Source organism: Ctenopharyngodon idella, chromosome 1, assembly GCF_019924925.1.
Source record: "Ctenopharyngodon idella isolate HZGC_01 chromosome 1, HZGC01, whole genome shotgun sequence".
Lineage (NCBI taxonomy): Eukaryota > Metazoa > Chordata > Actinopteri > Cypriniformes > Xenocyprididae > Ctenopharyngodon > Ctenopharyngodon idella.
Genome location: NC_067220.1, coordinates 19,423,643 through 19,438,252, shown reverse-complemented (window position 1 = coordinate 19,438,252; position 14,610 = coordinate 19,423,643). Strand labels below are relative to the sequence as shown.

The following is a 14,610-nucleotide window of genomic DNA, read 5'->3' as shown; positions in this document are numbered from 1 at the left end:
TCGTTTTTCTCCTCAAAGCCTCACGTCTCTTTCCAGGTTTGTTTTCACAGGTAAATACAATTTCTTATCTGTAAAAATGATGGAAATCACTTTGAAATAGTATCACGCAATGCTGAAGTTCATGAACATTTTTTATTAAGGCAACGTATAACATAATACAGATATCACTGTAGTTATATTTAACCCGTCCGTTATTGCTGTGGAAAGAATCACACTTTTTCATGGCCTGTTGAAAGTACCTTGATGCTTTTACACTTTTAAATGTCCTTTTAATGTTCGTTGGTTTAAGGGTGAGTACAAATAATGTCATCTCATTGTACCCAGTTTTAAAAAAAAAAAAACGCATTATTGTGTTCATAGAGCGAGCCTTTCACTGACTGTTTACAGCTAAACGGAAGTTACACCCATAATTCGCGCAAAGCGTCATGGGGCGTTGGAATAAGGTGGATATGGTCTACTAGATTGAGTTATGGACCTATCAGCCTGCGCCATCTAGAGTTTCATGACAGAACTTGGTATTTATCATTACATGTAATGATATCGTTATCATATCCGTGTAAACTACAAAAACGCGAATTTGCGAAAACACCGGTGACGTCGTGCATTCGTATTACATGTTCAGTTTATAGGCTTGTAATGTTTCTTTACAAAGTGACATCGCCAACTACTGGCCTGGCATGAATAATATAGCTTTTTCAGTCGTTTTTGCAGATCCTTGTAAACTGGCATCATTTTGACAACATTGTCATCTTTACGCAAAACTTTTCAAAAACCCAAAGAAAAACTTTACCATTTTTAGTACATTCATTGCTATCGTGTAAACAATATGTTTTTTCTTGACTGATTTATGAGCATTTCAAATAATGAAGACCACCTCAGATGTCCTCACAAGATAGTTTTCAACATGCTTCACTATATTTGTAAGGACATTTTCAAAAATTCGGCCCTCAAAAGTATAGCCAAACCCATACACAAATGTTTACTTAGATATCTATTGGTAAATACGGACAAATATAGATTCGTACTGTAGTTTTAGTCATCTAGAAACACTTATGATTGCAACCCTAATCAGAGTTATATATTTCTTCTGCTCATTTATTTCAGAAACAGATTCTTACTTTTTATGACATTAATATTTTTCAAATCTGTTTTCATTTATATAATCTGATTTTTGATATTTGTTGTTGTAGTTATACTGTTTTTATTATCTTTGATGTAGTCATATACATTTCTGTATGTTAATTTTTTTTTCTATTACTTTGTGAAAATTAAATGTTGTTTAGGTGGATCTAATGATATTTGTTTATTCCCTACCATAACCTCACACAAACCTTTCTGCATTTTTAAGATTTTGTAACTCTGGTCCCCACAATATAGACAAAACCTGATCCACACACACACACACACACAAACACACACTTGCACTCGCATGCACTCAAACACTGAGAAAGCTTAAGAGTATGTTGCCTGTTCCACTTATCAAAGGAGATTCCCCTCCTGTCAAAAACATCTTTGCACTGCCTTGTTTACTACCTACTCTCTTCGTCAGGATGCACAAATGGCCTGTTAGCAGCCAATCATGCATGCTGTAGTCATTTTAACAACAGTAAAGCTCGTTTACAAACACTAGTGCTCTTGTCATGCAGTGCATGAGTGTGTGCATGAGTTTTTTTTTTGCCAAGTGAGGCATAGCTTGATGGATTGATGGCGTGACGTCAACACACAGTTACCTTGCCGTGAGGGAGGGGGGAACTAATCTGTGTGTATGTGTGTGTCAGGAGAGAGAGAGGGAGAGAGACGCGTTAATCTCCAGGGAAATGGGCACGTTTGGAATAAGCGGTACCAGTCAGCAAGCTCACTCTAATATTCCAATGGCTGTGGGAGAAGTGTTTCCAGAGAGAGAGAGGGAGGGAGAGAGAGAAAGAGAGAGAGGGGGAATATGAGGGCAGTACTCAGGATGAGCCTGCGCTTTGAGGCTGTAAAACACTAGACCCTGAGGGCATTCTCTGAGGTAAGCTCTCTCATATTTTAACAAGGTTTGACGCCACAGTGTTAAACTACGGCGCGTCTATTCTTTATGTTTGTAAAGTAGCGCGCGATAAAGGTTCGAATCTCCTCGCGCTCCTCCATATACTTGGACGCTCTGCGCGCTAGAGAGGTCGCGCGCTCTGTTCTGTCAGATGACGATTGCGCTTAAATCGTACCGGCTTCGCAGTAAACTCTCCCGAGGTAAATATGCGTTAAAGGAGACCGGGCCCCTGGGTTATCTCCGGTAAATTGTATTAGTCAGGACCTGAGAATGGATAAATGAGCTCAAAGCCGTCTTCATGAGTCCGTTCGGCATTTTGACAGTCACTTCTTATAAGTCAGAGAAGTTTAGAGGCTACATTCTGCTCGAGATGCGTTGAATGGAAGACATATATATCAGCTATAACCTGCTCACTTATTTCCTCAAGTATTTCTTGGCTTCCTTGTTTTAGCTGGCTGCAGCTATTTTGAGGTCCACACTGACCAAATTAAAGCAGCCTCACGCAGCAAATTACACACTGAGAAACTGCTTTTAGTTCAGAGACGTGTGTGACAGAGAGAGAGAGAGCGCGTGAGAGACCTACTTTATGAGGGGAGTTAAACAGGTTTGTTAAATGTCACACCACAGCCGCTTTTACTGTCACCTCCTAATAAAGCAACTATTGTATTTATAACAGTTTTTAAATACGATCTCACCTACATGGAACTTGCGCTACATCCTGAAGTTTTGTATAGGCGACGGGAAAAACAGTGCATTTGCCGGATTATTGCGCAAATTTTAGTGAACGTGTGACTTTTACAGCTACCGGCTCGTTTTGGGTGAAATCGGTTGCCATTGTTAAAGTAAACCAGATAGTTTCCTGTGTTTATAATGCATGAAAGATGTATGTCTGATGTTGTTTAAGTAAGTTTCTGATAGTGTGTAAAATAGATCTATCTATCTATCTATCTATCTATCTATCTATCTATCTATCTATCTATCAATCTGTCTATGTGTGTAAAATAGATCTATCTATCTATCTATCTATCTATCTATCTATCTATCTATCTGTCTGTCTGTCGAGGTTTGGAGCTACTTTATGGGGATGGCGTAAACTCTGCTCAGGTTCATTTAAATATGTTAAACATCTTCATTTAAATAATAATTTAAAAGTACATCATGCCTCACCCTCTGCATCCAGTGTCTTTACTTGTTTCATGTAAAGACTGACTTTCATTGCAGCTCTCCCTCTTCAGGAAACTTGACTGCAAGAGAAAAGAAAAGTGAGCTGGTGTCTGCCGTAGTTGTAGAGTATCATATCGATGCATTGGGCGTCCAGCTGAGATGCCGCGACGCTGACGGTCCTGCCCCGTCTGTCGAACCGGACCAATGATGATAATGAACACAATGATGTCCACACGGCGCGTGTAGCGCTAAATTCACCACTACCGGACTCTTACGAGACACTCCGCTTTGATCTGCGCTCATTCAAACTTCAGATGGACTACCTTCACTCTGCACTGACCAGTAAAATGAATTGGATCACACTACTGCTGGCCGGCTTGACTTTTTGGGGCAAAGTGTCCGTGCACAGCTGTTTAGATTATGATGACAGTTATGATTATTATGAAGAGGAGAAAACGGAGACGATAGACTACAAGGATCCCTGCAAAGCCGGTAAGACGCTTTTCTACAATTTGTCCTTGCTTTTGAAGTTTTAACGCGTACTGTGAGGTGATAAAAAGATAAAGCATAAACACCTTATTTGCGTTTCACACGATGCTGCATAGTGATTAACGTATGAGTTGTGCGTGTCATTCCCAAACTTTAGTTGTTTTTTCATTACGCGGAGACTCGCGTCACACAGAGTCCTCTGGTACACGAGCATTAGCGACGCCACTTTTTATAATTTTTTTCCTTTTTTTCCCCCCTATCTCTCACAAGCCTTACACGACCCCTCCTCCTCCGCTGATATTATCTAGCCCGCTTTAAATCGGTTTCTCCCGGGATGATCCCGAGGCTCGCGAGGCCACGTGCGCTTCGCTGTCATAAACCCGTGCTATCCGCGCGCACGTTTGTCTGTGCAGGTAGAGCGCGGCTGCACGATTTACAATATCTTATGTAATTATTGTATCAATCTAGCTAATGTGAAACTGAGTTCACTCAGTCCATCTGGACCTGTATTTCTCTTGCTGACAGCTGGCAAAATTTATTGACGACTGATCTCCTGTTAATACATATTTTTTATATCATATAAGAAAAAAGAACGAGTAAATACAAGTAATCCGTGGCTTTTATATGCGTTTACGTTGTGCATAATTATTGCATTTTACGTTTATGTAGTGTAATGATTATAGATTTAGTGGTATCGACATCTATTGATGTAATATGGAGGATTAAACTAAAAATGTGTATGTGAATTGAATCTATTTCAAGGGTGGCATGTTTATGTTTTTGTTTCTATATGTTGACACATCTTCATACAGATTATCATAAGGCCAGTAATATGATTTCCTTTTCACCCCGTTCTCTTTTGGATGTATAAGTAAACTCAACCTAAGACAGAGCAGATGTTTAAATGCAGTTACATTTTGTAAAATTGCTCTGTTCTTCCCTCTCTCCAATGCAAACACACAGATTCACTCACAAATCTCCCTCTCCACATTCTCTCTCTCTCTCTCTCTCTCTCTCTCTCTCTCTCTCTCTCTCGTTTTCCTTTGTGTATATATCATGTTTACTCAGGAACTATAAATCTGAACATTTGTTTCTCTGCTGCAATATGTTGGCATTGTTTCCAGGCCTTCATAAGACAGATGCATGTACACACGCAGAGGGCATACATAATGTACACACAAGTAATATGGATTACTGACGAGAATGAAAAAAAAAAGCATCTCAGTGGTTTTGGGATGGGATTGCAAGAGTGTTTGTATGCGTGCAGTGTGTATGTATGTTTGGATTAGTGTGTCTTTGTTTGGGTGTATGCGTTTGCATGTAGGAGTATGGCTGTTTGGCAATTACAGGGAGGACCTCTGTTTTTCCAAACTGTGAAATATTCAGCCTAGAAATTTGACAGGCTCGTTGATAGCAGTACTACAGGGAAAGGGTGGACAACATCATCATCATCACATAACCTTTAAGCACATGCATAAATAAATAGACTTAGAAAAACACTTTTAATCTCTATTACGCACACTTATGTCAGATTTCTGTCACGTATTCAGGAGATCTTAATTCATATTGTTAGTACTAGCCTGTACCATATGAACATGTACCCAGTGTACACCCAAGATGACTGAATGTCCCACTCAGGATAATATTTCAGATATGGTTAATGTGCTATCACACTAAACTACCATTAATGTTGAGTCTACTTTTGACAGTGGGCCCAAGGTAAGATGATGAAAAGATGATGTTAATATTAAAATTAAAGTTTTAACAGTTGTAATTCATAAACTGCAACTTTATATGTCACTACACTTGTGATATGCATTAGTGGAAAAGTTTGCGTTACAGTGCTTAAAGATCTTTGCATCATACCAGGTGAAATGCTGACCGTCCAAAAACTGTCCAGGTCATTGAGCGTGTTCGATCCAGCTCTCCCTAATGCTAACGCTAGCCACTCTCTTAGCTGATGGAGCATTTTACCGACGTGTTCGCAGTGTAGCCTTTCATTAGCATATCTGCGCTGTGTTGGTGTTTTAGCAGAAATAGCCATGCTAATTAAATGCAAGGTGTCAATGGGGGGAGCTGCTGTGCCTTTCAGATGAATGAACCCAAATTTAGTTTAATTGTTTACAGGCGTACAGTATTAAACCTTGGTCAGAAGTATTTGACTTAACACACACACACACACACACACACACACTTTTGCTTAAATATCTTTTTCTCGTTTACATTTGTTTTTCTTTATATAAGCTAATTGTGATTACTGTAGACTAGGTCTGGCCATACCAATAAAATACATGTTTTGGCATTTGTAGATATAAATTAAGACATTATTCACTTCCTTTATTACCTACATGGAAGGGTTTGGTGTGGCAAGTTGGTTTAGTTAAGTTTTGCAGCTGTTCATTGTACATTTTTAGAAAAAAGCCAAAAAGGGTTGAAAAACCTGAAACACATTAACATTTACTTCTGTATGTTTAAGGTGTATCACCTTCATGAGTTCCTATTAATGGTTTGTTTTGGTTGACATAACAGAAGGCTATTAGCTCCATTAATGAGGTAAGTGCATTGTTTAGGACTTCTGTTCGTGTTTACAGAAACCAGGAGCTCTATTGGTTTCAATAGGTCACTAAAGGGCTAGTTACATTATACAGTCATTAGGTGATGTTATCTGTTTCTGTTATCTTAAGACATTGTAAACCTAACGACACTGTTGCCACAGAATAACCAATCTTTTCTGATTATGCAAATTTAGCCCACGCCTCCTTGTTTAGGCAAGAGAAACATAAACAAACCCGAGGGAATTTACTGGGAGTGTATGCGGACAGGCTTAGCTTAAGGGGCAAAGACGCAGAAAAGAAAGCTGATGTGCGTTTTTATATTTCTCTTAGAGTCAACAAAGCTTTATTGTCAGCATTTGCGATATTGCCAAAGTGGTTATACAGTACTAGTAGTGAAATATACAATACAGAAAATAAATAAACTCAGGTAAATAAAGTAATGAAGTAAGGAAAGAGGAATATAAAAGAAAAAGACAAGTTAAAATTGAATAATGCAAAATAGAATATACGATGGTGTGAATTTACACTGTAAAAAAAATCCCCGTAAAATTTACGGTAAAAAACTGCAGCTGTGGTTGCCAGAACTTTACCGTAAAAAATACGGTAGCAACATTTTAGGTTTTACGGGACATCAATTAGTTTACTGTCTATTTTACAAACCGTATAATTTAAAGGTTTATATTGTATCTATTACCGTTCATAAATGTTTATTTTACACACTTTAAAAAATTTTTGTTAAATTTACGGTACAAAAAACCCGGCAGCTGTGGTTGCCAGAAATTTACCGGAAAAAATATCATCATGGTAACACACATAACAATTTTAAAAATGCAATAAATATTAATTTAACAACATTAGATGTAACATAAAACCCTAATGTACATAACTGATTAGAAAACAAACTAACAAGAAACTAAGAAAATACATCACATGTGAAGTGTCCCCTAATTGTGGGAATGTTAATTTACGTTTTTTTCACTGTAAATTATACAATGACTTATTTTTCACTTCCAAAAACTAAATTTAAAGGTATTTTACTGTAAAATTACATTAAATCTACTGTTAGATCTATTACAGTTATTCACCGTATATAGTACGGAAACTTCTGTAAACCAGGTAACTGTTTTTCACCATAGCATTTTACCATTAAAATCACAATCATTTTTTACAGTGTACATATAAGATATGGTATATACAAAAAGTTGTAGTAATGGATCACCCATCAAAGTACACAACACCCACTAAAACTCACACTATACTATTACCCTTTTCTGTTGCTTTATATTGTTCTCTTGTAGTGTTTGCTGCTCCTCTCAGATACTTTCTGCTCCTCTCATTCTCACTGTATCTTCATTGGCTACACATTCATTTTTTTCCATTAGTTTTATAGAGGGCAGTGCTTTATTTTGTGGAGTTGTAGTTTATAGTCTTCTAATTTATTGTAGTCTGTGTCTGGCAAACAACAGAATTATACAGCCTAATGGCTGAGAGCTACTTCTAGTGATGATGTCTTCACACACACGAAAAAACCTTTTGTTATAACTGACAATGGCATGTAATTTGAGAAAATGTAATGAATAAAGCAAATTATGCTGTTTACCTGTTTTATTTATTTCTGTCAAAAAAAACATGAAGAAGACATAACTTTTTTTGTGAATATAGTAGTTTTGTTGGCTTAATGCAAGGAGTTTTGGCGAAAAAAGGCATCCGATCCTAAACTTTTTAACTGAGGTAAAAGATGCACATTATGACAGATGTTTTCCTTAGGAGACAGTTGCATGTCTTTAATTTGATTCTCTCACATCTCTGACATGACATGTGAGAGAATCAAACTTTATCTGCATACATACTCACATATAGAGTGATATATACTTTATAGCAAATCTCAACTGCTTGATTGCTTGTATTGTTGCAAATTGTAAACTGTATTATCGCCCAGCTCTAATCTTGCTTAATGTGGCATGAAGACAGTAAGATATTATAAACATTAAGATCATGATTTTTTGTAAAGATGATTTGAAACTATGTGTATTATTAAGAGCATAATACAAATATATTTGACTTGACATGAGCGAGTATCATCTTACCATTTTTCATATCAGCTTATTACAGTGTAACCCCTTATAAAAAAAACTTTGCGTAACACTGTTTCATTTACTAACCAAAGCCAATTTTTATCCACATTTGGTGCTTGGTATTAAAGGGTTAGTTCACACAAAAATGAAATTTCTGTCATTAAGTACCCACCCTCTTGTTGTCCCAAACCTGTATGACCTTCGTTCATCTTTGGAACACAAATTAAGATATTTTTGATGAAATCCATGAGGTTTTTTTATCCCCCATCGAAAGCAACATAATTACCGTCATTTAAGGTCCAGAAAAGTAGTAAAGACATCATTAAAATAGTCAACGTGACTGCAGGGGTTCAATCATAATGTTATGAAGCGACGAGAATACTTTTGTGCACAAAAGCAAAACAAAAATAACGACTTTATTCAACAAATTCTACATCTAGGTTCTACGTCAGAATGCTGGGTCAGTATTGGCTAACGCTGTTCACGTGAGCAGCACGACAAATGCGTGTGACACAGGAGCTGGCCAATACTGAGCCGCCGTTCTGATGTAGAACCTGGAAGTGCCTAACATAAACAGCATAAGAGAATGACAAGGGGGAGAGACGAATTTGTTGAATAAAGTCATTATTTTTGTTTTGTTTTTGCGCACGAAATGTATTTTTGACGCTTTATAACATTAAGGTTGAACCACTGCAGTCACGTTGACTATTTTAACAATGTCTTTACTACTTTTCTGGACTTTGAATGATGGTAATTGCATTGCTTTCTATGGGGGATAAAAAAAACTTGGATTTCATCAAAATGATTTTAATTTGTGGTCCGAAGATCAATGAAGGTCTTACGGGTTTGGAACGACATAAGGGTAAGTACTTAATGAAATTTCATAGATGAGATTTCATTTTTGGGTGAACTAACCCTTTAATTTGGACTCTGCACACAGACACTGTACTACTGGAACAGCTGGTCAGATTAATGTGCGGGAGGGTCTCATGTCAGTCTGACAGTAGTCTGGTCTTTTATTTAATCTTTGAGTCTATGTATCTGTGATTATTTCATATTACAGTACATGGTGCAGCTGGGTGAAATCCCACCTCTGCATACGTGTCAGATTCATGGCCATCTGTTTACATATTGCTTATGACCTTGTATGTGTGTGTATGTATGGTGGAAATGATCATCTTGCTGCTGTTGTTCTTGGGAAAACAGAATGTGAATATTTGGCCGTGTGCTTATCTCATGCCATTAGAGTGCACTAAACACATTTCCATCTCTTTGTACACTGATTTCCCTCACTGTGTGTGTATGTGCGCGTGTGTGTGACGAATGTGGGAGCCCACTTCATTCAGGCACTTATCTCTTCCTGGTAGCCTGCATCCTGCCACTTAGCTTGAGAAGAATCTCTCCCTCTCTCTCTCTCTCTCTCTCTCTCTCTCTCATACACACACACATGCACCTTCATTCATGCCCTTTACAAAAGAGGTTTTTTTTTTTCATAAAACTGTGCACACAGCAAAACAGAGAGAGTGACAAGGAAAAAAACTTTCACTTGCAGTTGTATTGTTTGAGCATCTGCAATGCAAAAGTTTATGTAGAGAGTTGTGTGGACAAATATACTTAATTTGATTATACACTTGATAAATTGACTGATTATTACTTGAATGTAAAGCACATCACACATGATATCAGCCTGGCTTCACATGTCTGGACACACTCACATTAAAATTCAAAGCTTTCATCAGAATGCTCTTGGCTCTTTGACTGCATTTACTTGTAATTTTCTCTGAAATCAGCTTGTCATAATCAGAGTAGACGAGTTGTTGTATATGTGTGAAATAGAGATGGTCAGTGGAGTCATGTTTAATAAAAGAGGATTTTCCAGGAGCACTCTGGCCGGACAGCCAGCTTCCGAAAATTCCCAAAAATTCCAGCGTCAGCACTCTGTTTCGCCATGGACTGTTTGTTTTGGAGCGGGGAAACATGAGTCAGCGAGCCACACACTTCCTCCTAGAATGCGTTTCGCTAATTAAACAATTACGGCTTTACACATCCTGACGTGTGAAAAGGTACTTTGATGCTCCGACAGTGGCTCTGACTGAAGTTTGTCTGGCTGACAGAGAGTGTGATGACAGTGATTGCTGTTGTTTAAGTGGTCTCTCACAGACCAGTATTATTAACATCAGCTTTGGACAATCACAAGTAGTCATTGATAAATACAGATATGAATTGGCTCCAGAATACGCAAATATTCAATCAAATTGCTGCAGTTATAAGCCTTTTTTGTTATTCGCCATTTTGACCAAAAAAACTTACTGAACTGACTGTGACATGCAGATCTTCTTCTTTTGGCAAATTCCCAACATTATGGTATAAAGGTGTTGTTATGGTACCTTCTGTTCGTAAAACCAGCCTGTAATCTCGAAAAAATGCATGCACTGGATCAGACTCTGTGGTAGATCGTTCAAAAGCAAAAATCTACGTTTGCAGAAAGAAAAGGAATAGTAGAATACAGTATGGTGGATGTTTTTAGAAAAGTGAATTATTGATTTAAATAGTGTTTGTTGTTCTATACGACATTGACTTTTATTCATTTTACACATCTATGATTTGTTTTTTCCATTATATACAAAGACATGATACATGGTAACTTTATTTTAAGAAACACGCACTGGTTCACTATCCTTGTAGGGACTCTCCATAGATGTAATGGCTTTTATACTGTACAAACTGTATATTCTATCCCCTAACCCTACCCTTAAGCCTACCCATCACAGAAAACTTTTGGCATTTTTACATTTTCAAAAAAACATCATTTTTACTATCCTTGTGGGGACTATTTGGTCCCCACAATGTAAAATAAACCTGTACACACACACACACACACACACACACACACACACACACACACACACACACACACATTATGTACCCTGTTTGCATTTGCAGAAAATGTCTGTTAAACATTGTACCTTAATGTCAGTATTTATGACATGCTGGCTGGATGTCAGATTTCCCCATTTTCTCATTCCCTACTGTTCATAGTTAATGTTTCAACATCACAACCTGATACAAAAGCTTGTGCTATAATAAATTGCATTTAAAGTAATTTATTTCAAATTCATCAGGTACATCAGTGTCATTTTGTTTGGTAGACATAGATACATAGATAAGTACCCACACCTAAAAAGTGGTGGCCGTGGTTAAGTAATTGCTGTTGCAAGATTGATTATGTCCATTGAAGGAATTAAAGGGGCTATGTGGTAATTGTCAAATGTACCAGTATTAATGGTACCGGTCGGTACTAAAATAAAAAGGTGTCAGTACCAGCACTTCTGCAGTACTGGTAGTACCGAATACTGAGTATGTATGGTACCCGCTGATAGACGCTGCTTTCAAAACGCCCTTGTTCCTGTTTGTTTGAACGCTCTCTGAGCATCACAGGTTTATATTTACAGCATGTTTTTACAAGCGTTGAGCATTGTAGCCTTTCTAGCCAATCACAATCATATCTGTTGAGTGTGTGAATGCAGTAGCCTATCAGAGGTGCTAGTCAGTAAGTTAATCAAAAGGTTTTGTTCAATTTTTACTTTTATTATCATAACAGGAGTTTTCGCTAGAGTGCAGAATTCATTGAGCTTGCACTGTAGAGATTGACAGCTTTAGTGATTATAAAATAAGGGCTCTTCTCTTGCTTTCTGTTTATTACCCATTCACAATCTAAATACAAGTTTAGTTTTTCATGCTGCTAAGTACACTGCAAAGTATCTGAACTTGACAACGGTATTTTAATGCGCGATTGAATTGGAAACTTCAATGTTTGACAGTGATAACCAACAGACAAGGCAAAACAGGACACAATTTTAAAGTACTTAATTCAACAGTTTTTGCTTTGGTACCGAAATTGGTGCAGAGAACCGTGATAAGTTACTGGTATTGGTACCAACTACTGAAATTTTGGTACTGTGACAACCCTACTACATGCATAAAACTTAACAGAACTTGAATCTATAAATTGATACTGCCATACATAGACATCTTTGGCCATTGCAGTGCACACTGTTTTTGCATAAATATAATAGAACACTTGTGTCAAAATATATGTCTTTTTTGCACCCTATAAACATGCAGTAACACACTGATATAGTGAGTGATTAATGTAGTCTCAAATTCAGAGACCCTTCCCTCCAATCACAGGAGACACATTTGAGATGCATGTTGCTGCCAGGTGTTAACTGCAGTGTGTCTCAGCTGACCACTTGTGATCTTATCACAGATTCACAGAGACAGATTTTAATACCAGGTGTAAATGGGCCCTTGATGCTTAAAATGTAGCTTAGCCTGAATCTCTTGAGCAGTGGGATCCAAAACATTTTTGAGTGTGGTTGAGTTTAATCTCAGGACCAATGAAAATCTTTTAAAATATAGCTTTTTCAGTTAGTCGGGTGTCATGTATATCCAGTGAAATGTCATTGTTCTGGTCAACAATGTCTGTTGTTGACCAGACAACAAGATGTCTGTTTTTAACATTGTGAGGATGCAAAGGTGACATCAAGCAGTTATTGGAATTGTGTTTGGATGCATATGTGTTTTTGTTTGAGCGTGTCTGTCCGTCCCTTATTCTTCCTGTGATCAAGCTCGCAGGAATGCTTTTTGGGCTGTCACCCAAAATGCTTTGCGTCATGTCTCTCTGACATGTGGCGCAGATGTCTTTAGTTACGCGTGTCGCTGACAAACAGAAACACCCCACTCATCCTTCAGCTCCCATGACGCTCATTCATCAGTCTCAGCTGTGTATTTCTGTGGGTTTAATGAGGGAGCCGATTCTTGGTATTAAACTGACATCACAGTAATGAAGCGTCAACATATGGTTAGACTTTCTGAGCCCGTAGTGTGTGTTCGTCAGTGTCTCCCTCCAGGATTCTCCACAACATCTGCTGTCACTGTGTACATAAAAACAGTCTGTCAAACTGAAGGAATTGACTACAAGAGAAGATGATCAGTGGCCATTCTTCATTCAAGCGTACAGTCTTCAGCTCTGTTCTAAATCCTAATGAGCTGTCTTGATGTCATAGACAGTTGCCTTCTAAGGAGCCATTCACACACAGCTTGTTTTTTTGTTTTTTTGCATTTAAAAACTTACAGTTGATCCTAACATTGGTTGAAGTTAGCATGTTATAAGATGATATACATAAAAAAATACTGTAAAATGAGTTTTCGAAGTTCTTAAAGATTATTGTATATTTTACAAGAAATATTCGAAGTATAAGAAGTATATTTAACAAGTAAATACTATTTTAGTCTTTATAATTTAATTAAAGGTGCGGTAAGTAGAATTTGAACAACGCTGTTGGACATTGTCGATATTTGAAATCAACCCAAACAAACCCACCCCTCTCTTCATTGCTCCACCTCCAAAACTCATGCTCCAATCCTAACCACCCTACTCCGAGTCAGTCTTGAACCCCAGCCTGATCGCTGCTGGCATGCGAGGCGAGTGCATTAACAATGACGCTAAACACCACATTCTCTAGCAGTCATCACTGTGCAGTGGTTTAACTGCAAAACTCTCACTATCTGGCCACTGTTATACACGCAATGCGAGTGGATGTCTGCTTATCACAGCTGACTCGCAACAAAATGCCTTACGAAAAATAAAGCGCAGTTGATGAACGAACGACAAGGAAGCACAAAAAAATTAACGTACATTACACAAGAGTAAATACAAAGTGTTCGTTGTTAGTCGCAAACAGAACAGCAGATCCAGACAATCAAAACCGTGTTACTTACATGAGAAGGAATCAAAGCAGCCTCCGTGTCTGTTTTCAGGCCTTCCCGCTTAGCTCTCTCCAGCACTGGAAAGCTTTTCTAATATTAACGCGGGTCCTAAAGCGCTTGCCCAGTCATAAACCTTCATTCCAGTGATACTCATTTGAGCTGTTTTGTATTGTGTCCCATCTCTTGTTCTGCAGTTTTTTTTTTTCTTATTTTCAAATCTCCCTCTTGCTCGTTCTCTCTCCTTGACCGTCATATGCCCCCTAATGCTGATAGGTTAGACGTTTGCTGTTGGTGTCAGCCTGACTAACTTCCAAACAATGTTTTTTAAAAATCTACTAAGTCCACCTTTAAATGCGTTACTTGTTGTTTCCTTGTAATTATTTGTGCTGTTTACTAGCTATTTCTGAGTGAAAACGTTTTCAAAGTAAATCCTATACACCAGTTTTTTTTTAGTGTAGCAACCAAATATTATATAATAAACAGTTTTAATTAGATTGAATTATTTTTTTTATCCAATTGAATATAA

The 14,610-nt window shown here is 37.7% G+C and overlaps 1 protein-coding gene across 2 annotated transcripts in view; it reads left to right on the top strand.

Moving 5' to 3' along the window:
• The first annotated feature begins 1,796 nt into the window (after positions 1–1,796).
• The window catches only part of tll1 (tolloid-like 1), a 52,720-nt gene continuing 39,906 nt past the window's right edge, over positions 1,797–14,610 (top strand). The window contains exons 1-2 of one of the 2 annotated variants that reach the window (XM_051903897.1): positions 1,797–2,011; positions 3,265–3,685. In XM_051903897.1, the coding sequence (XP_051759857.1) occupies positions 3,508–3,685 (178 nt within the window). In that variant the 5' untranslated portion in view covers positions 1,797–2,011; positions 3,265–3,507. Of the gene's footprint in view, positions 2,012–3,250; positions 3,686–14,610 lie in introns of both variants that reach the window. The other variant, XM_051903889.1, reaches the window with a different exon arrangement.